The sequence below is a fragment of the Balaenoptera musculus genome, chromosome 18 (assembly GCF_009873245.2).
Source record: "Balaenoptera musculus isolate JJ_BM4_2016_0621 chromosome 18, mBalMus1.pri.v3, whole genome shotgun sequence".
Classification (NCBI taxonomy): domain Eukaryota; kingdom Metazoa; phylum Chordata; class Mammalia; order Artiodactyla; family Balaenopteridae; genus Balaenoptera; species Balaenoptera musculus.
Window position 1 is genome coordinate 3764288 of NC_045802.1, and position 24599 is coordinate 3788886.

The 24599-nt window shown below is 41.3% G+C and overlaps 1 protein-coding gene across 2 annotated transcripts in view; it reads left to right on the top strand.

The window, feature by feature from the left end:
• Positions 1-24599, top strand: part of LOC118884388 (phospholipid-transporting ATPase IB) — a 545038-nt gene that overhangs the window by 249884 nt on the left and 270555 nt on the right. For both annotated transcript variants that reach the window (XM_036832038.1, XM_036832037.1), the window contains exon 25: positions 8335-8507. In XM_036832038.1, the coding sequence (XP_036687933.1) occupies positions 8335-8507 (173 nt within the window). The remainder of the gene's footprint in view (positions 1-8334; positions 8508-24599) is intronic.

The following is a 24599-nucleotide window of genomic DNA, read 5'->3' on the forward strand; positions in this document are numbered from 1 at the left end:
ATTCTTTTTCAAATTGTTTTCCCTTATTATTATTGAGTATTGTACTCAGTATTAAAAAATATTCAGTATAGTTCCCTGTGTTATACAGTGGGTCCTTGTTGGGGTATTTTATCTTTTTGTGTGAGACTAATAGCACTCTGTCTTCCTCTGCCAAAGTTTAGCTGACATACTTAATCACACAGTTCGTTAAAAATACTCTAGCAACTTTTTCTGCAGTACTTTGTTTTAAAATTTCTAAACTCAGTCACCATTGTGTTTGCTTTGGGCACTTTATAATTCATCCAAGAATCAAGGCGACTTTAGAAATAGTTAAACCAATGACTATATTATAGATATATAATGTAATATACATATGTTAAAAGTTAAAAATGTAAATCTCCAAAGGTTAGGAAATTAAGTAGTTAAGCTGAGGTTGTTGTGGTGACAGTAAAATTATTCCTGGTGAGTGTGATGATTCTTTTTGGGAGGGGGGTGCCCAAGAAGCTTGGAGTGCATCAGGTACTTTAGAGATTAATGTGTTATTTGTGACTCTTTCAGAATCACTGACAGTACTTTTTTTTTTGTCTGTTGTATTTTGTGTGAGTTCTTTATTTTTTTATTTTTAATTTTATTGAAGTCTAGTTGATTTACAATGTTGTGTTAATTTCTGCCGTACAGCACAGTGACTCAGTTATACATACATATGCTCTTTCATATTATTTTCCACTAGGGCTTATCACAGGGTATTGAATGTAATTCCCTGTGCTCTACAGAAGGACCTTGTTGTTTATCTAGTGTGATGATTTTAAATGTGATTCATTGTGTCCCCAAAATAGACAGTGACTTCCTGAGATCCAGTCTGGGCAGATGTGTGAGAAGCAACTGTTCCGTGGAATTATAGAGGGTCATTTTATATGCAGCTGAGTGATCCCTCACAAATGCGGATGTCACATTCTTCCTGCGGGAGGGTCACACTTTGAAATCATTTCTTAAAAAGGGTTATCTCCTTTCTCAAAAACAGCAAAAAGGGTCCATAGTAGAGGTTCAAATAGCAAATGCTTTTTCACGCATCTACATTATTGTTGAGATCTTATACACAGCTATGCAAGAACACATTTGTTTAGTATGTAAAAGGATTCCTGGCGCTAAAATCAAAATCTCGTTTTGTGGAAGAAAATAAATTAAGCATATTAGGTGTGCTATTTAATATCCTTTGAGAAGCAAAAGAAAGTACATATTTTCAGGGAGGTTTTTAACCTCGGTGATTTGAGCTCTGTCACAACTGTTAGTCAAATTTTCTTTCAATAAATAGTGGTGATTGATAGTTTTCAAACTGTCTAGGCTCTGAAGCCTAAGTGAATAAATGGTCTCTTTCTTAAAAATGATACTTGTTGGTGAGCAGCTGCTGCCCAGTTTCTTTCACGTGCCCCACTTGCTGAATCTCTCTTCTAATCTTGCCGGGGATGCCTTTCCAGGAAAATGTGGATCTTTTAGAGATGGAAGATGTAAAAAGAAAAGAAGAAACTGAAAAATTAGGGTCTCCAGCCCTAAAGAGAGATTCTTGGCGCTAGCCTCCGTACATGGTTGTTATTACCCTACGTAAAAAATATTCCCCGTGTATTACGTGAGCTATTCCACTGCGCTTAGTTGTATGCCATGCAATCCCAGCAAATAGAAATCCATTTAATTCACTAAGCATTAAAAGAGATTTGACACCGTTAGTCATTTGGGAAATGCAAATTAAAACTACTAAATCTAACACTAGGTAGGCATTAGAATCTAAGGCTGAAGTTAAAAAGACTGCTGGTGTCCGTGTTGACAAGAATGAGGCATAGCTAGAATGCTCAGACGGGACCGTTGAGAAGGCAAAATGATGCAGCCACTTTGGAAAACAGTCTCATGGTTTCCATAAAGTTAAACGTGTGTGTGCTCTGCGTGTATCTGTATAGACGGTATGACGGAGTAATTTCAATTTAGGTATCTACCCAAGAAAAATAAAAACATATGTTCACACAAAGCCTAGTATACAAATATTTATAGTAAAATTATTTGGAATATCCTAAAGCTGGAAACAACCCCAATGTGTAATAACAGGTGAGTGGACAATTGTGGTGTAGTCATACATTGGAATACTACTTGGAAACAAAAAGGAATAAGCTATTGATAAGTGCAAAAACTTTGGACAGCTCTCGAAGGATTAGGCTAAGTGAATAGGCCAGACGGAAAAGACTAGCAACTGTGATTCTGTTTGTACGGCATTCTAGAAGAGGCAAAACTATAGTAACAGAAGTGGAGCAATGATGGCTGGGTGCTGGCGGTGGGGGAGGGGAGGGGAGTGCTTGTAAAATGGCTCAAGGGGACATTTGGATGGTGGAAGTCTTCTGTAATTTAACTGTAGAAGAGGTTCAAAGAAGCTGATTAACAAAAACAAAACAAAAGCAAAAAGACTTCTGTAGAGGTTACATGCTAGTGTGAATTCAGTAAATTGAGTAGGTTTACACTGAGAAGATAATTTTTTTTTTTTTTATCAGAAATGGAAACATTCTATGGGAGGTAGAGACGGCCAGTGTAGAGAAAAGCCTGATGGGGGTGGTGATAAAAGGTGATCTGCGGGTACCAGGCAGGCACCTGGGTACCTGTAGCAAGACTCCACATTATCTCTTTAGGATGTTTGCTTCACGCCTGTGAAGTATAATCTCACCTTCCTTGAAATTATTTGTATTATAGGAAGTCCTTGAAACATGACACATTTAATAGATTCTTCTTATCTGCAGATTCCTCTTCTCTTGAACCTGTGGTCTAGAGGATGAGCATGACCGTTAGAGGCTCACAGGCCCAAGGTTCATTCAGGAGAAGGTACTTTGCTCCTGAACTTTAAGGCTGAGTGTGATGATTTGGTTGAGTTGCCGCTCCTGAAACTCGAGCCATCCTGGCTTTTCAGCATCGTCAGCTCTGAGCCCGTTGGAATTTGCAGAACATCAAAGTGAGGGCTGAGGCAGCTGCTGCTACCAAGGCGTCTCAGAAATTGCTCAGGACACCGCCGAGCTCGGGGAAGGAGAGGATGACCTGCCTCGACAGAGTTCACTGCTGCCGGCACTGTTTAATTTTGAGGAGAGATTCCTGCTATCTGCAAATTGGTAAAAATGCAGCCGGGTTCTAGAAATGGTCGTCTCTCCTGGTTTGTTTACTGAATCTAAAGTGATTAACAGTAGAACCGCCTTCCAGGTCCCATCTGCCTGTAGGCTGAGCGGGGTGCACTTCAGCTGTGCTCAGGGGCCATGAGATGAACCTCTGATCTGTGAATCAGCAGAGAGACAACCATTTCCCGAGATCACAGGGTAGCACTGTCTATGGTGTTTATAGAATCTTATTTAAAAACCCGGAAAGGCAGAGGCAAGTGCTGACCTTACTGATAAAGAAGCGCAGGGTTCATCGTGCAGCATGTCTGGGGAAAAGTGTCTGGCGTGGCTCAGGGATCAGCCTTTACTCAGAGTTGCCCACTTTTGGCTTTAAGTCGTGTGTGTTTTCAATTGTGAAGGAAAACAAAATGGAAGAACATGTGTGCAAAGCTGGAAATATATTTTTTCATAATAATGCCTAAAAGGCAAATTCTAATGAAGAATTTCGGGATGTTTCGTAACTTTCAGGGAATGAAGCCCCAGCCCCAGCTCCCTATGCCCCCCTAACAGCCAAGTCCATTGTAACTTTCTGTAGTCGGTTTTTTATTAAAATCAGAGACTGCAGTATAAATTTTAACAACTAGGCTAAATAGGCGTTAACAGGCCCTGGGATCCAACCACAGTTTGTAACATCGTTCCTTTGGGAAAATAGATTCTAAGTGCCCAATAACTAACTTACAAATAGACTTTTGAATCATAGTGCATTTGAGAATAAGGAACTGTTTGTGATATTAACACCTCCGATTGGCTTGCTCCAGAATTGCACAGAAGGGACCTATATTCTGCCACACATGTGTGGTGAGCCGAGCTAGTCTGGGTTTGATCAAAGATTATTGCTGAGTGGGCATTGAAAGCGTAGGAATTAAAGACCAAAGTAGAGTCTGGAGACAAGTCAAGGGTGGAGTTGGAAGGATGAATCTGGAGGGAGTTCAGCGGTAGGAAAGGTTTTCAATTTCAAAGGCACGGGTGTGATTCTGAGCAGGTGAAGTGCAGGGAGAACAGAATGGTTCAAGTAAGGGGGAAGGTTAGGCCTCGAGGACATTGACGGCAAAGAGTCCAGGATACATGGAATAAGAAGAATCAAGGACCAATCATTTTTAAGGAAGATGTAATGTAAAAACGTACCAGGAAGGCTGAATAGCCCACAAGAAGGTCAGACAAACCGCTGCCTCCAAGACCAGTAAATAATCTCTTAAAGATATTAACAGTGAAGGGTTAGCTTGGACACATCAATTAATTTAGGAAGTCAGCACATTTATGGAGCACCTGTTCTGCTCTCACGTGATCAGAGATTGGCAAGAGGAGCTTCTGCCTTCATCAAATTTAAAATTTAGTATAATTCCAGCTAAACACAAAAATGAGCCACACCAGGCAAGGGTATGATCCTGGTGAGATCTACAATCTGCCCATCAGGAGAATATTAGGTTTTGATTAGTTCATTCTTTAGTGTGTGTATTTGACGCCCTGATTGTATTGTAGGATTTATGGGGGTAGATACCATAGAGCATGGTAGGAGCTCCAGTAACTACATCTTGGTTGGTTGACGGTCATAGGTTTGGCTCATGTAATTGTTTAGTTGAACCCATTTGTTAATGTACTGTACTCTTTACCAGTGTGTGAGAAAATGCCCGGTCAGTGGAATATAAATGTGAAATCTCTCTTATCGGTGTTGCGTGATTTAGGAATGTTTGGTGTTCTCACTGCAAGCGGACAGCTTGGCCGCCATGTTTCTACAGGGTGCAGTTCAGCACAGCCAAGGGGTCATTACTCCCATGGGCATTGCCTGCTCCTAGTGGCCTTGCCCTGACCACCTGCCACCCCCCACCCCACCATGCATTCTCAGCCTTGTCTCCCGTGTTGTGTATGGTGTCCCTGCAGTTACTACGTTAAAGTAGAAACCTTACTCCAGGCAGTAAACGTGACAGCTTGTTGCCTGTGCACTGACTGTGCCCTCATGGTCCTTTCATCTCTATATCCGCTCTGCCAAGAAGAGCTGCATCGCCAGTGACCTTTCGTCTTAGTCACCTCGGGCTGCTGTAACAAAAGTACCGTGGTCTGGGTGGCTTAATAAACACCAGGAATTCACTCCTCATGGTTGTGAAGGCTAGAAGCCCAGGATCAAGGTGCCGGCAGATCCAGGGCCTGAGGAGGGTTCTCTTCCTGGTTTGTCTTCATGTGGCCGGAGGGGGAGACTAGGGTTGAGGGGTGGAGGGAGGAAAAGGGATCGCACAGCCAGTAACAAGACTGATACCGACACTGGAACAGCGCAAGCTTTACCGAATGGCCAAAGAATGGAGAAGCGGCCACTTAGTTCACAAATCGGCTTCTCAACCCAACTGGGTTGAGAAGCTGATATATATACCAAATATATAGGAGGGTCAGAGTGAAAGGGAGGGATTTGGAAAGAGCAGCAGGAATATTCAGGAATTATCCGAGACTAGGGATGTGTTTGGACCCGGAGCTGATGCAGTACTCCTTTTCAGTCGTTGTTTGAGTTTTTCTGGTGGTTGTCATGGCAACTGGCAACTGTCCTGGCACTGGTGGGTGTGTCATTTAGCAGCTAATGTGTGTACAGTGAGGCTCAAATTCCGCTGGAAGTCAAGTCTTCCGCCATCTTGGGCCTAGATGTTTCTAACCAGTTCTTGTTTTTTTCTATGCAGCTTCCTCCTGGAACTTAGATAAGAGCCATTGGTTTCCATTCCCGGGAAGGGCAGGGGTATGATGCTGGGGCAAGAGCCTTGGTAACATCAGGAACATAGTTTTCTCAGCACGTTTCTGCCATCATATTCCCTTGGCTCAGGCTTCTTTTGGTGGCACCCCTCCGCATCATGCCCGAGCCTCCCACAGTGATCGGTGGTCAACCCCCAACACTTGGACCGCCCCCAGGAAGAAGAGCCATCAGTGTCCGGTCTGTCCTCATGCACACTCCAGAAATAACCCCAAGTAGAGAAAGTACCCTTCAGAATATCACTGTCTCTGCGTAGCTCCACTGGTGCTGTGTCCCCATGAAGAAAAGCCGTAGGCAGGGTCTGCGCGTCTCAGGGATTTGTGTCCTCAGCCTCTTCCTCGAAGGACCCTGGGCTGGTCTGAGCCTCTGCCACGGCGCCGGCTTGCTGTCCGTGGACCAAATCTGCACACCCGGCCTAATTGCTTTGGAGAGACGTTTCCCAGGAGGGTTTTCTGTCCACTGTGCTTGGACCCCGGCAGGCACACCCTCCAGAGTTGCCCGGACCTGTCTGATTCCCCCGGTGACACCCCCAGGCTGCCAAGCTGGGGTTTCCCTAAGTGGGTGGAATTTTCTTCTCTACCCAAACTCTAAAAGGGCAGGCTGTTTGCACAGATAAAGTAAACATAGATGTTTTGTTTGAGATTCAGGATTATGCAACTAACCAAGAATAAGAAGTATAAAGTGTCCTTTATTTTTAGTAAAAGTCAATTTAACTTTTTTCTTAGAGCATTATTTTATCAATTCCTCTATTATTGCATTGACAAAGCAGGCGTTGTCACCTCTGGCATTTATTCACTGTCTGAAGTGGCAGAGATGTGTGTTTTCCTTGGTGTAGGAAGTTCTTCATGAATCAATAGTGACAGGAAGAGGAATGGGTTTTACTGGATGCTTATTATGTGCCAGTAGGTTACTCTGAGTAGCTCACTTTTCATAAGAAAAGTGCTATGAAGTGAGTATTCTTAGCTCTGTTTTACACTCGAGAAAACTGCTGTTTAAAGAGGTTTTGTATCTTGCCCAAGGTCACAGAGGTAATAAGTGGAGAGTTGGGACCAGACCCCAGGCCACCTAACCATAGCACCACAATTGTGCCTTAGATGCGTCTTTTTGATATTGTCAAAGTCTCTTGTTTAAAGGGTAACTGAGCAGTAAGACAGTATATTCTGCTTCTCACTTTGTGATGGTAGCTGATCCTCAGTTTAACGAGGGCTGGAAGAATCCCTGTTCATTCCACATATTTCTTAATTGTAATTTATGTTACCGGATGATAGATGTAAATGTAACTTATTAGCCGAAGGACAGTTGTCCAGACAGAATAATTTCAGCTGACTTGTGTGCTTCCCTGATTAACTTAAGCAGGCTTTTTATCATGAGCCAAAAATTGTCTTCTTATATATTATATTTGAACTGGGTATCCTATTCGTAATCACAAATTCCGTTGGAAGATCAGAACATCCTTGTGTTTAAATCTTAAGAGTGGTTCTGTGCTTTAATTCCATCTGATAGTAGACATCACACCAAAGCACTTATTTAGGTTGGTAGCAATATTTTAAAAGGTATTGGCAGTTTAATTTATTGGATATTTTTTGTAACATGAAAAAATTATCAGTTCATTTCTTACTCTGATGATACATGGAGAGAAATGGTTTAATCTGCAGATCTCAGCAGAGAATGGAAATTCATCTTTTGTGTTATTTTTATATCCTCTAATATCTTTTGGATGCTTTAAAGGTGACCTTGTGTGAACTGAGAGATGCTTGGCATTTAAGCTCCAGCAACGTTACCTTTTCCCAAAAAACGTATTTGTTTTTATGGAGTTTCCTGTTCTAGGGACACCAAGAATAATATGTATGTAGTATAAAGGAGGGGAGAGAAAGATAGTCATCAGAACCTAGGCAATTAAAGTTCCAATGGAGAAGAATTTGGATGCTCTAGGTCAGCCATAGACGGCGACCAGAGTAGGTTATTGTAAATATCAAATGTAAATATCACTATGGGGAGACTTCCCTAGAGGTCCAGTGGTTAAGACTTGGCCTTCCAATGCAGGGGGTGCAGGTTCTACCCTGGTTGGGGAGCTAAATTCCCACATGCCTTGGGGCCAAAAAACCAAAACATAAAACAGAAGCAATATGGTAACAAATTCAATAAAGACTTTAAAAATTGTCCACATCAAAAAAAATCTTAAAAAAAAAAAATCACCATGGGGCTGTTTTCACCTATAACACAGACCTAGAGGGCAGTCCAGTGTAATTTTAATGTATAAATATGCCAAGTTGAACTCTGTATGTTTTACATTAAAACGGGCATGTTTTCATTTTAAGGAACTTACGTTAGATTTCTGGGCTTTTCAAAAGCTTCTGGTTTTTTTTTTTTTTTTTTTTTTTTTTTTAGCTTCTGTTTTTGATTTATTAAAATGTGACACGTCCGCCCACCCCCCTACCCTTGTTTCAGGCCACGCGGGCAGCCATTACTCAGCACTGCGCTGACCTTGGGAGTCTTCTGGGCAAGGAGAACGACGCGGCCCTCATCATTGACGGGCACACCCTGAAGTACGCGCTGTCCTTCGAGGTCAGGAGAAGCTTCCTGGACTTGGCCCTCTCGTGCAAAGCGGTCATATGCTGCAGGTAGGCCCACGGAGGCTGCCCGAGACTCATACTCTGACTTGTCTGAGTCCTGGGTTTACGTGAGAGAACCGTGCGTGGGAATAAGCTTTGGGGGAAAAAAAAAAGCAAAACAATAATACATATTCAACTGTCCACTCCCAGATTGCGTGGAAGGCGGTTAGTGGTTTTTGCATTTTTGTTTTGTTAATTGACTTCTGAGCGGATCAAAGTGATCAAAGCCAGGGTCTCGGGTCATATTCACATAGGATAAACTGAAACACTCGGCCTCAAGCTTGTGGGATGTTAGAAGGGTCCCAAGGACTTGGTTCCTTGGTTCCGGATGGATGCGCTCAACTTCCAAGTCTTGTGGGATTTGGATGCCTCTTTCCTGATGGACAGTTGGTGTTTCTTTTCAGTCCACAAGGAGCTTTGGCTGGGGACCGTGCTGTGACAATTTTTGTTTTAAGATCTAACCAGATGCCTCTTCTGGCTTTTCTCGAAATCTAGGAAGGGTTTTTAGGGTGGGATGGTTACAACCCATTGACTACTGGCTATACAAGGTCCAGTTTTGATAGAGATTTGAAAGTCAGGCAAATTATAGGCAGACCTGGGAGATACTATAGGTTTGTTTCCAGACCACCACAATAAAGTGAATATTGCAATAACACAGGTCAGGTGAATTTTTTGGTTTCTCAGTGTGTGTATAAGTTATTTTTACACTATACTGTAGTCGATTAAGTGTGCAGTAACATTGTGTCTAAAAAAATGTACAAACAAATCAAATATTTTATTGCTAAAAATATGCTCACCATCATCTGAGCCTTTAGGGAGTGGTGATCATTTTTGCTGTCCAGGGTTTGAAATATTTTAAGAATCACCAAAACGTGACACAGAGTCACAGAGATACAAAGTGAACAAATGCTGTTGGAAAAAAGAGCCCCAGTAGACTTGATCAGCTCAGGGTTGCCACAAGCTTTCAACTTGTAAAAAACACAGTATCTGGTGAAGTGCAATAAAGCAAAGCACGATAAAATGAGGTCTGCATGTATAAAGAGAATAAACTAAATAAAGATGAGTGGCACCACCCCAGTTTTGCAGTAAACAACTTGAAAGGTGAGAGGGGAGCTTCCCGTTTCTGAAAGCACTGTGTTCAGGCAGCACCTGGTATGCGGTTGTTAAATGCTCAATGCATATTGCTGGATTAATCATTTCACTGGTGCCTGGTCTTAGATTTTACGGTTATACACTTTTCATACATTGTTTCCTTTGATACTTTCTCAGAAGCCTGTTATCGGGATGCTTTTTTTTTTTTTTTGGCCGTGTTGGGTCTTCGTTTCTGTGCGAGGGCTTTCTCCAGTTGCGGCGAGTGGGGGCCACTCTTCATCGCGGTGCACGGGCCTCTCACTATCGCTGCCTTTCTTGTTGCGGAGCACAGGCTCCAGATGCGCAGGCTCAGTAGTTGTGGCTCATGGGCTTAGCTGCTCTGCGGCATGTGGGATCTTCCCAGACCAGGGCTCGAACCCGTGTCCCCTGCATTGGCAGGCAGATTCTTAACCACTGCGCCACCAGGGAAGCCCTATCGGGATGCTTTGAACTTCCTTGCTGTTTTAGTCTCTGAGGAACGCCACCTGTGGGTTTGAGCCTGGTCCAGTTAGAATAACCATTGTCACGTTGACAAGTGGCCTTGCCATTTCTGCCTTACCTGAAGGCCCTGGTGATGCCACGCCTCTCTGCCCAGACCGCAGGACCCTGCCCGTTGGGGATGCCCAGCCAGTCTGAGGGCAAGCCCCCCTGCCCTGCCATCAGGAAGGTCTTCTCTCCCAGGTCTCCCTAGCCTTGCCCCCTCCCCCTACTGGTTTCTGTACGAGACCAAAGAATCTGTTCTCATTGTCCCCACGAGTACACCTCCCCCCAGAACCCTGACTGTCTGTCTTCACATAATGATATTCCCTGTCTTCTTTTTTTTTTTTTTTTGCTGTCCTGATCGCTTTTCTTAATTCGGAACCTGCCACCGAAGGCCAAGGAGAGCTGGAGGCTGCTGGAGCCTCCGTGCTGGAGGGAAATGTTGCTTTTGTGCGCGTGGCTGTAGGACATCTGAGGACCATGGGGGCGAGGAACAGATTCAAATGTGCTTGAAACAATGGATGAGGAGCCCATTTTGCCTGGAAGTCAGGAAGCTCAGTACAGCTCTGAGGGACCTGAGACAGTGAGGGATGATCAGAGCATCTGGAAATGAAAGACCGCGCTTCCTGGTTTTATGATGGTCCCCTCCCTTTTTTAAAAAACCATCTTCATTGAGAAGTCCAATATCACACAGTTCTCCCATTTAAAATATATAATAGTTCAGTGGCTTTTCGTATGTTCAGAGTTTTGTAACCATTACTACAACCAATTTGAGAATATTTTGATCCTCCCCCCAAAAGAAACTCTTTTATCCAATATCAGGCAGTCCCCACCTCCTTCACCCTTTCAACCCCCCTCATTACTAAACGACCATGAATCTGCTCTCTTGTCTCTATAGATTTGCCTATTTGGGACATTTTATAGGAATGCAATCCTATAGAATGTGGTCTTTTTTCTGACTGGCTTCTTTCACTGAGCATGATGTTTTCCAGATTCATCCCTGTTGTAACCTGTGTCTGTGCTTCATTCCTTTTCATAGCTGAATAATATTCCATTGTAGGGATAGACCCTGTGTTGTCTATTCATTTTGATAAACATTTGGATTGTTGATACTTTTTGACTATTATGAGTAATGCTGCTATGAAGATTCATGTACAAGGTTTTGTATGGATTTATGTGTTTATTTCTCCTGGGTACATACCCAGGAGGGAAAGTGCTGGGTCAGGAAGTAACTGTATACTTAACCTTTGGAGGAACCGTCAGACGGGCTTCCAAAGTGACTGCACCGTTTTATATTCTCACTAGCAATGTGTGAAGGTTCCAGTTTCTCCACATCCAGGCTAATGCTTGATATTATCCATCTTTTGATTGGGTATCCTAGTAGGTGTGAGGCGATTCCTCATTGTGGTTTTGATAGGCACTTCCCTGACGGTTAATGATGTTGAGCATCTTTTCATATGCTTGTTGGCCATTTATATATCTTGTTTGGAGAAATGTCTATTCAAGTCCTTTGCACGTTTTTTTAATGGGATTATTTGTCTTTTTTATTATTGAGTTGTTAAGAGTTCTTTATGTATTCTGGATAAAGTATTTATTAGATACATGATTTACAAATATTTTTTCTCCTTCTGTAGGCTGTCTTTTCATTTCCTCAATGGTACTGTTTGTAGCACAAAAGATGTTAATTTTCATGAAGCGTTTTTCCTTCTGTCCCTTGTGTTTCGATGTCGTACCTAACAAGCCCACTTTTCTGAGTGGTTGACACTGCGCTTTCTTTCCTGGATTCCACAGGGGAGGTTTAGATGAGGGACATGCAGAGGGCAAGAAGGCCAGAAAGAATGATGGGGAAGGACTTTCTCACAGTTTCCCCCTTTGTGTCTACATTGTTAAGTGGCTGGGTAGGCGGCACCTGATGTCTACGAAGGGTCACCACCCGAGGTGGTCACTCTCACGTAGAGCCTGAGGTCACGGTGAGAAAGTCACGGTTCCCAGCAGTTGCCACATTAGCGAGCCATCACCGCGCTGTGGTGGTGAGCAGAGACACACCACACCAGAAACAACAAGAGACGCGGAAAATCTGCTAAACTGTAAATCATAGCACACGTGCTCTAACTTCATGGTTTTTCAGAGGGAAATCAGAATGAGTCTGTTTGGATTCTCAGGGGAGAGCCAGGAATGTCTTCCAGGCTCTATTGGGAGTATGCACTCTGCTTGCCAGGTGCTTGATACCAAAGAAAAACATCTTTTTCCCCTTCTGACTGTGACTGAGCTCAGAGGGCTTTGTGTGTCACCTCACGCTGTACCCCTAACGGCTCCACAGGAAGGCATTCAAACTGGAATTGGCACTGAAAGAGGAAATTTCAAATTAAATACGGTTACTGTCTACAAAATAGAAGCACTAATTGAAAAAAGGAATCTAGGATAGTGTACTATTTTACCTTCAGGAGACGTTTCTTGGCTGGTCTCATACTTAAGATTAAGGAAAAGAAAAAAAACCCACAGACTTTTTTTTTTTTTTAAAAGCACTCACACCTTTCAGATATGCTTTCTATTCACTGAGAATTTAAACTTAAGTTAAATTTAATATGTGACTTCAAATATAAGGTTCACCTTTTTCACACTTTTCATCTTTAAAATGCAGTAGTTATAAAAGTTACCCTTTTCTCTAATAACAAAGTACTTTTTTTTTTCAGAAAATATTTTTTCAGTGAAATCGTGAGGCACTGTCTCCCAGCCATATTGATTCAGAGACTGGCAAAGGTTGTGTGAAAATGGATAAATACTTTTAAACTAAAACAATACTTCAGGCAGCAGAAAGAGGGAAAATGTAAGAATTTGTTAAAGATTTTGCTAAGATTGGAATCACACTATTTTGCTAATTACACATTGCTATTCCCGAGTATTTTGCATGTGGTTAAAATCCTCCAAAAGTCATCATCTGGTCAGCGGAACAGTTGCCGGTCAATGTGGACGGCAGTTTACTGTTGTGTCTGGCAGGGGTGTTATTTGTTGAGGTGTAAACTCATTAGTCCAGTAAGGTCTTTATTTTAGGCTTGATATTTGCCATTCCTGGGCATTGTAGGAGAACAGAGACAAGACTGGTCTTTGCCTTAAGTGCGAATGATGAATGTGTGTCTGTAGCCCTTGCCTCTCGTGCATGCCCCTCCTCCTTGAAATCGGACCTCCTCCAGGAAGACCTCCATCTTGCCATATGCACAGCCTATCAATTCCTTTCTGGATTCGTCCTCAGCATCTGGTATCCAGGGCTTCCCTTGGATTCTGTTTCTGTGACACCCCCCTCTTCTCCCTAGTTATGTGTCCCCCCCATGGGCTCTTTCACAGCAGCTTTGAAATGCTGTATTTCCAGGTTTTGCCCTTGGCCCTGTGGTATTCCCGCCCCACGTCTTTCTCTGGTGCGTTCCCTCTACTCATCCGTCTTCTCCATTAGTGATGCTCAGCACTAGCTTCCCACTGAATCATCTGGAGAACTTAAGACATTTTCTCCTCAAAAAGTTAAACCTAGAATTACCATATGGCCCAGCCATTCCCCTGCTGGATAAATACCCAAAAGAATTAAAACAGGAAATCAAGCAAATACTTGTATGTGCGTGTTCGTAGCAGCACTAGTCATAATGGCCAAAAGGTGGACACAACCCAAGTGTCAATCGATGGATGAACGGACAAGCAAAATGTGGTCTCTCCATACAGTGGACTCTTTTTCAGCCACAAGAAGGAATGAAGCACTGATACGTGCTACAGGATGGATAAACCTCGAAAGCATAGCTGGGGAAGGAAGCCAGTCACAAAACGCCACGTATTATAGGATTCCATTCGTATGACATATTCAGAACAAGCACATCCATCCAGAGGGAAAGCAGATGAGTGGTTTTCAGGGGCTGGGGGAGGAGGAATTGGGAGTGACTTTTTAGTGGGTACGAGGTCTCCTTTTGGGGATGGTAATGTTCTGGAACTCGATAGGGGTGATGGTGGCACAGCATTGTGAATGTACTCAATGCCACTGAATTGTTACACTTTAAGTGATTAATTTTATGTTAACGTTACCTTAAAAATATAGGCAAATGAACAAAAGAACTCATCCATTGAATTGAAATGTTTGTTGAATGAAAAAAAATGAAATGTTGGATGGAAGTTTTATTGATTTGAACAAAATTTTTGTTGAGAGACAACAAACAAAGAAGGTCCTGATCCCCAAATGGTACCCCAGAACAATTAAAGGAGAAGTCTAGGAATTTTACGAACTTCCAGGTGGTTCTAATGAGTAGTCAGGGTTGAGAATAGATGACCTTCCCAGTCTGCGTGTCCAGCGTGACCTCTTCCTTGAGCTCCAGATCTGTAGATCCATCTACACCTGGGATTTTTCACACTGACGTTCTTGGGCACCTTGAGTTGGAATGTGACTGAGCTGGTCACCATCCTCTCTGGTCCCTGCACTGCCTCATCCCTGCTGGTCTCCCCACTGGTCTTCCCAGTTTACTGTCTCAGCGATACACTACAGTGGTACCCCTCTCCTCTCTGTTGCCAGGGCCTTCTCATAGCAGAACAGGCAGGATGTTATACCCAAGGGACTTTTAGAGAGACTAAACCGTATAAACAAATTACGATGTCGAGGTCTGAAATTGCAGTCTCGCAATTTGTTGATCCTTGATAAGTATTGTCTTGGTTTTTATAAATGAGGAAGTAAAAGTCTCAGACAAATTACATCATCTTGCCCACGGGTTCAGCAAGTAATAGAGGCGTGAGCAGTGTTTCCTGGATCTGAATGAGATCAGGGCCTCTGCTTTTGAGTCATGTAATTGTCTCTGCCAGCAAAGCCATGGTCCCATGTTTATTACTGTCAAGACTCAGTTTCAGATGAAAGGTTTGGCTTTTAACACATTTTTCAAAAAGTAGAATTTGTTTACACCGATTTAGCATAAAGTCTTGTGGGATTTATCATTCACCAGGGGGATAACAGTCATGTAGAAAACGGGTAAACCGTTTTCAGTGTGTTGAAGAAGGAATTCTCTGTTCTCTCTTCCTTGTTTCCTTTACTTAAAACGACCGTCTTTCTTGTTTTCTCATTTTTCCTTTTTCTATGAAGCTCTTTATTTCTGTCAAAATGGAGATCAGTTTCGTAGGCACAGATGGGAGCTGGGGGGACACTTCGAGCTCTTGAGAACGTTGAGAAGTTTAAAAGGTTTGTATTGTCAGGAAAAGAGTCATGAAAGAGTCAGCGTTCCCCTTGTGAGGGAGCTGATAGATGGCCTCACTGCAGCCCCGTGCAAACACAGGGGATGCTCAGGGCCCCAGTGCCGCCCCCCGGGCAGACGTGATTTATGGCTTTGAGTCTCTGGGCAGGAGATGGAGTGGAAGGGAAACATCACAGCAGAGATTTCCCCCTGGTTGTGCAAATTAGGGACCTCAGAAGACATCGTTTATTTTTTCCAGTGTGTTTAGACTTCTGTCTTTCAGGATCGATTTGAAGATAAACATGTATGTACTTACTCTGATACCATTAGGAGTAAAGACACTCCAGAGGAGAGGGCTGAGGGGGTACGACCAATGTTTCCAGAAACTTTCGGGGCTGATTTTCCTAACTCTAGAGTGATTTATATTTCTTGTAGAGAAAAGTTAGAAAGTGCAGATAAGCAAGAAGAAAGAACACAGCATTCACAAGTCCCACAAACTACAGATCATTACTGTTAGCAATTGGTATTTAAATGTAGATCTTTTTCAGTTAAAATGCTTTTTCTTGAAAGAGCGTTAGCCAGTTCACAATATGTAAAGTGAAAAGATGCTGAACAGTTTCTATGGCAAATAGTAACATAAAATGTGTTTTAAAACAGCTTTATAGTGTTCTGTTATGAAAACACAATGGTTGGTTTAATTTATTCCTAGTTGTTGAATATTCAGGTTAAGAGGGGTTTTTTTCACTGTTTTAAGTATCACTATGAATAAGATTTTTGTAGCTCAGTCTTTGCAAGGACGCTGGATGATTTCTGTACAGTAATAATGCATTCAAGAGTAAGCAACACAGGGACTTCCCCGGTGTCGCAGTGGTTAAGAATCCGCCTGCCAATGCAGGGGACACGGGTTCGATCCCTGGTCCGAGAAGATCTCATATGCCGTGGAGCAGCTAAACCCGTGCACCACAACTACTGAGCCCGCGTGCCACAACTACTGAAGCCCGCATGCCTAGAGCCCGTGCTCCACAACAAGAGAAGCCACCGCAATGAGAAGCCTGCGCACCGCAACGAAGAGTAGCCCCTGCTCTCTGCAACTAGAGAAAGACCGCGCGCAGCAGCGAAGACCCAATGCAGCCAAAAATAAATAAATAAAATAAATAAATTTTTTTTAAAAAGTAAGCAGCACATAAATTTGCAAAAGTATCTGTGCCCGTTCCCTAGGAAAGCGAAGGGATGTGACTTAGGTACAGTCAGTAGCTCACTCCCTGCCTGGTTGGGAGACACGTGCTGTCCTCTGTTTACTCAGCAGAGCTGGGCTTTGTTAGTCTCACTTGGAAAAGGGAGCAGTTGAGAGATTATTTTGTGGCAGGACACATATGAGCAGGCTCTAGAAAGAAACTGACGCTGCATTTTTACACGCTGACAGTCTATCGTTCCCACGACTGGCTCGGTCTTATACCCATTTTGTGGACTCTCTGAAGCCTCTGATACACTTATCCAAACCCTGTGCATCTGTCCTGCCTGGGGACTGCTCCTGTGGAAAGGAATTGCCTCTTCCCACTTGGTCTCCACTCCAGCTGGACGTGTGATGGACACTAAGGCATCTCAGGATGCTATGCACTTGTTGTGTGGTATCTTTCAGCCTGTGAACTATCCCCAAGCATCATATCAAAACAGAGTTCAGACACACTAATTAAAACTGTACCACCGATCATGTTTTGATTGGCCTCTATGTTGGTGGGGATCCAGTCATACAATTGTAAAAATAAAACTTTTCTTTGGTTTCTTTCATGATGTGATTTCTCAGCATCCTACATGTTTAGTTAAAAGTCAGTTTCCTCCTTGGATCTTTTATTCCAGAGAGCATTATTAACTTGTCGAGGTTGTAAGCCTATCCTTGGGTTGTTTGTATTATGGCTTAGCGTATGTTTGCCCATTTGTTGATTAAATGCAATTAAGGGAGAATTCATTTTTAGACAGGTTTTTGGGGGTTAGCTCTAAAATGAATGCTATTATTTGAATGATTGCAGCAATTTATGTGGTCCTAACTGGCCTTATTGTTAGTCTGCAAAGATGAGTGCTCAGATGTAACAGGTCTTGGGCAGCATGTTGAATGAAAACAATTTCCAGAAGCCCAATGTTTAAGAAATGTTTTTCCACCCACAGGTTTTACTAGTATTTCTCTGGAATGAAAATTAGACGGATGAAGATTTTGTAGTGTTGAAAAAATTGCTTGTGTTAACCATTGTAGAGACTGGCATATTTGGAGATTTCGGAGTATTAATCCAGAGTAGAAAAAGGAATCCCTTTCTAAACATTTCTAGCGTAGAAAAAAATTCTTATTAAACTTTTGTAAACCAAAGATAATTTTGGTGATGACTCATGTTTAGAAGTGAAGCACTGTTTTCATCTTAAATAACTATTTCAGGAAATAATTTAGGCTAATCATTCTGCGAGATCAACTTTTGACTTTTCGGGATTTCTACTATGTTTGATTCTCCCCTCCAGCTAAAAGTTCCATGTTATCACTATTTATTTATTTTTAAATAGATCTTTATTGGAGTATAATTGCTTCACAATACTGTGTTAGTTTCTGCTGTATAACAAAGTGAATCAGCTATACATTTACATATATCCCCATATCTCCTCCCTCTTGAGCCTCCCTCCCACCCTCCCTATCCCACCCCTCTAGGTCATCGCAAAGCACTGAGCTGATCTCCCCGTGCTAGGCAGCTGCTTCCCACTAGCTATCTGTTTTACATTTCATAGTGTATATTTGTCGATGCTACTCTCACTTTGCTCCAGCTTCCTCCTCCCACCCCGTGTCCTCAAGTCCATTCACTATGTCTACATCTTTATTCCTGCCCTGCCACTAGGTTCATCAGTACCTTTTTTTTTTTTTTTAAGATTCCATATATATGCGTTAGCATACAGTATTTGTTTTTCTCTTTCTGACTTACTTCACTCTGTATGACAGACTCTAGGTCCATCCACCTCACTACAAATAACTCAATTTCGTTTCTTTTTATGGCTGAGTAATATTCCATTGTATATATATGCCACATCTTCTTTATCCATTCATCTGTCAATGGACACTTAGGTTGCTTTCATGTCCTGGCTATTGTAAATAGTGCTGCAGTGAACACTGTGGTATCTGTCTCTTTTTGAATTATGGTTTTCTCAGGGTATATGCCCAGTAGTGGGATTGCTGGGTCATATGGTAGTTCTATTTTTAGTTTTTTTAAGGAACCTCCACACTGTTCTCCATAGTGGTTGTATCAATCTACATTCCCACCGACATTGCAGGAGGTTCCCTTTTCACCACACCCTTTCCAGCATTTATTGTTTCTAGATTTTTTGATAATGGCTATTCTGATCGGTGTGAGGTGATACCTCATTGTAGTTTTGATTTGCATTTCTCTAATAATTAGAGATGTTGAGTATCTTTTCATGTGCCTCTTGGCCATTGTATGTCTTCCTTGGTGAAATGTCTATTTAGGTCTTCTGCCCATTTTTTAACTGGATTGTTTGTTTTTTTGATATTGAGCTCCATGAGCTGTTTGTATATTTTGGAGATTAATCCTTTGTCTGTCGTTTCATTTGCAAATATTTTCTCCCATTGTGAGGGTTGTCTTTTTGTCTTGTGTATGGTTTCCTTGCTGTGCAAAAGCTTTGAAGTTTAATTAAGTCTCATTTGTTTAATTTTGTTTTTATTTCTGTTACTCTAGGAGGTGGGTCAAAAAAGATCTTGCTGTGGTTTATGTCAAAGACTGTTTTTCCTATGTTTTCCTCTAAGAGTTTTATAGTGTCTGGCCTTATATTTGGGTCTTTAATCCATTTGGAGTTTATTTTTGTGTATAGTGTTAGGGAGTGCTCTAATTTCATTCTTTTACATGTAGCTGTCCTGTTTTCCCAGCACCACTTATTGAAGAGGCTGTCTTTTCTCCATTGTATGTTCTTGCCTCCTTTGTCGTAAATTAGGTGCCCATATGTGCGTGGGTTTATCTCTGGGCTTTCTATCCTGTACCATTGATCTATATTTCTGTTTTTGTGCCAGTACCATACTGTCTTGATTACTGTAGCTTTGTGGTATAGTCTGAAGTCAGGGAGCCTGATTCCTCCAACTCCGTTTTTCTTTCTCAAGATTGCTTTGGCTATTTGGGGTCTTTTGTGTTTCCATACGAATTGTAAAATTTTTTGTTCTAATTCTGTGAAGAATGCCACTGGTAGTTTGATAGGGATTGTAATGTATCTGTAGATTGCTTTGGGTAGTATAGTCATTTTCACAATATTGATTCTTCCAATCCAAGAACATGGTATATTTCTCCATCGGTTTATGTCATCTTTGATTTCTTTCATCAGTGTTTTATAGTTTTCTGAGTACAAGTCTTTCACCTCCTTAGGCAAGTTTATTCCTAGGTATTTATGCTTTTTGTTGCGATGGTAAATGGGATTGTTTCCTTAATTTCTTTTTCTGATTTTTCGTTGTTGGTGTATAGGAATGCCAGAGATTTCTGTGCATTAATTTTGTATCCTGCAACCTTACCATATTCATTGATTAGTTCTAGTAGTTTTCTGGTGGCATCTTTAGGATTTTCTATGTATATTATCTTGTCATCTGCAAACAGTGACAGTTTTACTTCTTCTCCAATTTGTATTCCTTGTATTTCTTTTCCTTCTCTGATTGCTGTGGCTAGGACTTCCAAAACTATGTTGAATAAGAGTGGTGAGAGTGGACATCCCTGTCTTGTTCCTGATCTTAGTGGAAATGCTTTCAGTTTTTCACCACTGAGTATGATGCTTGCTGTGGGTTTGTCATACATGGCCTTTATTATGTTGAGGTGGGCTCCCTCTATGCCCATTTTCTGGAGAGTTTTTATCATAAATTGCTGTTGAATTTTGTTGAAAACTTTTTCTGCATCTATTGAGATGATCATATGGTTTTTATTCCCTAATTTGTTAATGTGGTGTATCACATTGATTGATTTGCATATATTGAAGAATCCTTGCGTCCCTGGGATAAATCCCACGTGATCGTGGTTTATGATCCTTTTAATGTGTTGTTGGATTCTGTTTGCTAGTATTTTGTTCAGGATTTTTGCATCTATGTTCATCAGTGATACTGGTCTGTAATTTTCTTTTTTTGTGATACCTTTTTCTGGTTTTGGTATCAGGGTGATGGTGGTTTCATAGAATGAATTTGGGAGTGTTTCTCCCCCTGCAATTTTTTGGAAGAGTTTGAGAAGAAAGATTGGTGTTAGCTCTTCTCTAAATGTTTGATAGAATTCGCCTGTGAAGCCTTCTGGTCCTGGACTTTTGTTTGTTGGAAGGTTTTAAATTATGGTTTCAATTTCATTACTTGTGATAGGTCTGTTTGTATTTTCTAATTCTTCCTGGTTCAGGCTTGGAAAATTGTACCTTTCCAAGAATTTGTCCATTTCTTCATGGTTGTCCATTTTATTGGCATACAGTTGTTTGTAGTAGTCTCTTATAATCCTTTGTATTTCTGTGGTGTCAGTTGTGATTTCTCCTTTTTCATTTCTAATTTTATTGATTTGCATCCTCTCCCTTTTTTTCTTGATGAGTCTGGCTAAGGTTTTATCGATTTTGTTTATCTTCTCAAAGAACCAGCTTTTAGTTTTATTGAACTTTGCTTTTGTTTTCTTCGTTTCTATTTCATTTATTTCTGCTCTGATCTTTATGATTTCTTTTCTTCTGCTCACTTTGGGTTTTCTTTGTTCTTCTTTCTCTAGTTGTTTTAAGTCTATAGGGTTAGATTGTTTATTTGAGATTTTCTTGTTTCTTGAGGTGAGATTGAATTGCTCTGAACTTCCCTATTAGAACTGCTTTTGCTGTGTCCCATAGGTTTTGGGTCATCATGTTTTTGTTGTCATTTGTTTCTATGTATTTTCTTATATCTTCTTTGATTTCTTCAGTGATCTCTTGGTTATTTAGTAGCATACTGTTTAGCCTCCATGTATTTGTGTTTTTTACAGTTTTTTTCCTGTAATTGATTTCCAATCTTGTAGCGTTGTGGTCAGAAAAGATGCTTGATATGATTGCAATTTTCTTAAATTTTCCGAGGCTTGATTTGTGACCCAAGGTGTGATCTGTCCTGAAGAATGTTCCATGTACACTTGAGAAGAAAGTGTATTCTGCCACTTTTGGGTGGAATGTTTTATAAATATCAATTAAATTTATCTGGTCTATTGTGTCATTTAAGGCTTGTATTTCCTTATTTATTTTCTCTTTGGATTATCTGTCCATTGGTGTAAGTGGGGTGTTAAAGTCCCCTACTATTATTGTGTTATTGTTGATTTTTCCTTTCATGGTTGTTAGCATTTGCCTTATGTATTGAGGTGCTCCTGTGTTGGGTGCATAAACATTTATAATTGTTATATCTTCTTCTTGGATTGATCCTTTGATCATTATGTAGTGTCCCTCCTTATCTCTTGTAACAGTCTTTACTTTAAAATCTGTTTTATCTGATACGAGTATTGCTACTCCAGCTGTCTTTTGATTTCCACGTGCATGGAGTATCGTTTTCCATCCCTTCACTTTCCGTCTGTATGTGTCCCTAGGCCTGAAGTGGGTCTCTTGTAGACAGCATATATATGGGTCTTGTTTTTGTATCCATTCAGCCAGTCTGTGTCTTTTGGTTGGGGCATTTAATCCATTTACATTCAAGGTTATTATGGATATGTATGTTCCTATTACCGTTTTCTTAATTGCTTTGGGTTTGTTTTTGTGGGTCTTTTTCTTCTCTTGTGTTTCCTGCCTAGAGAAGTTTCTTTAGCATTTGTTGTAAAGCTGGTTTGGTGGTGCTGAATTCTCTTAGCTTTTGCTTGTCTGAAAAGCTTTTGATTTCTCTGTTGAATCTGAATGAGATCCTTGCTGGGTAGAGTAATCTTGGTTGTAGGTTTTTCTCTTTCATCACTTTAAGTATATCCTGCCACGCCCTTCTGGCCTGCAGAGCTTCTGCTGAAAAATCAGCTGATAACCTTAATGTGGATTCCTTTACATGTTATATTTTGTTTTTCCTTTGCTGCTTTTAATATTTTTTCTTTTTATTTAATTTTTGTTAGTTTGATTAATATGTGTCTTGGTGTGTTTTTCCTAGGGTTTATCCTTTATGGAACTCTCTGTGCTTCCTGGACTTGGGTGACTATTTCCTTTCCCATGTTAGGGAAGTTTTGGACTATAATCTCTTCAAATATTTTCTCAGATCCTTTCTTTTTCTCCTCTTCTTCTGGGACCCCTATAATTTGAATGTTGGTGTGTTTAGTATTGTCCCAAGGGTCTCTCTCTGAGATTGTCTTCAATTCTTTTCATTCCTTTTTCTTTATTCTGCTCCTTGGCAGTTATTTCCACCATTTTGTCTTCCAGCTCACTTATTAGTTCTTCTTCTTTAGTTATTCTGTTATTGATTCCTTCTAATGTATTTTTCATTTCAGTTATTGTGTTGTTCATCTCTGTTTGTTTGTTCTTTAGTTCTTCTAGAGCTTTGTTAAACATTTCTTGTGTTTTCTCAATCTGTGCCTCCATTCTGTTTCCAAGATTCTGGATCATCTTTACTATCATTACTCTGAATTCTTTTTCAGGTAGATTGCCTATTTCCTCTTCATTTATTTGGTCTTGTAGGTTTTTACCTTGATCATTCATCTGTGACATATTTTTTTGCTGTCTCATTTTAAAATTTCTTTTCTGTTTGAGTGGGATTGTGTTCCTGTCTTACTGGTTGTTTGGCCTGAGGCTTCCAACACTGGAGTTTGTAGGCTATTGGGTAGAGCTGGGTCTTGGTGCTCATATGAGGAATTCCGTGAGACCTCACTCTGATGAATATTCCCTGGGGTCTGAGGTTCTCTATCAGTCCAGTGTTTCGGACTCGGAGCTCCCACTGAAGGAGCTTTGGCCTGACCCCCGGCGGTTCACTTGGGGGTTCCTCCCGTCTCCTTGGGTGTCAGGGTCCACCACCAGTGGCTGGCAGGTGCCCTAGTTGTGGGGAGACACTAACTTGGTGTCTTCCCACACCACCATCTTGACTCCACCCTCATCACTATTTATATATAACTCCTTCGGGTGAGAAATAGAAAAATAAATAAACCCGTCCACTTGGTTGCTTGCGTCGTGAGGTAGCAAGATGATTTGGTAGGGAGATATATATAGTACATGTGATAGAATGTGGGAAAATATTTTAGTATAGGTTGAGAATGCAGGAAAATCCTCTTTAATAACCCACATTAAAAGGTAGTACTTACAGTATGATAACATGACAGAAATATCTATGGAGGGGCATTTAATAATAGGGTTTGAACTATAACAATATGCTGTGAAATTAGAAACATGTCTCTTAGAAAAAAATTTTATTGGTTATGAAATTGGTGTGATCACTCACTTTTCTTCTATAATAGAACTATCCGTGTGAACAGTTCTGAAAAGTGGTTTACATGGTGGGGATTCCCTTTGGTTGGTGCCCTTCACACTAGTGTGTCTACACAGAAGCTCAGGTAGAAAATGGGCAGCGAAAGGAATGAGGCCCTTTTCTCTTTCGGTCGTAGTCTAAGAATTATGGTGATAGAATCCCTTGATCTCCATCCCTTTGCTCTGCTGCTTCCAACACTGGGACCCACAGGAGATGCTAGAGGAGCTCAGAGACACGTAACGTGTCACGTTTTTTCCCGTGTTTCTTCCTCCCCCGCCTTTTCATGAATGGTTAGTTTGTTGGTGCCTGTTATTTTTGACAATACTGCTTGCCAAACGAAACAAGGTGTTGTTAGGTCAAACTGTGGTCCAGGATTCTGAAAGAGAAGCTCGTAATATTTGGCATCTTACCTACTAGAAGAACAAACCAAGGGAGGAAAAGTCAAGAACAGAGCTCAATTAAACATGTGCAACATGTCCTGAATGTTTGTCTCCTGGTTTCTCCCTGTGGTAGGGTTTGTACTTAAAGTGCTTTTTTTCTTTTTCCCGCGAAGTCGTTCCGAATGAGTTTCATTAATGCAAGAAAGTGTCATGTTAACTTTCATTTGGAAAAAAATTCCACTTCTGAAGCATCGACATCTTTCTGCTTGAGAATATGCAAAGCAGCTCTTACCTTAATTGGTCCCAAAGAAAATTATATTTTCCCTTTCCCTGTCTATACATCTGACACTTTCCCTCATTTATCACCTCCTGAATTATCGATGCCTTCCCTTTCCTGATTTGACAGCCAGGATTCCTCCTATGACTTTGAAAATCTTAAGGACTACTCCACCCTGAAGCTTTACTGTCCTCCAGTTTGAATAGGAAGGGCCAGCATTGCAGT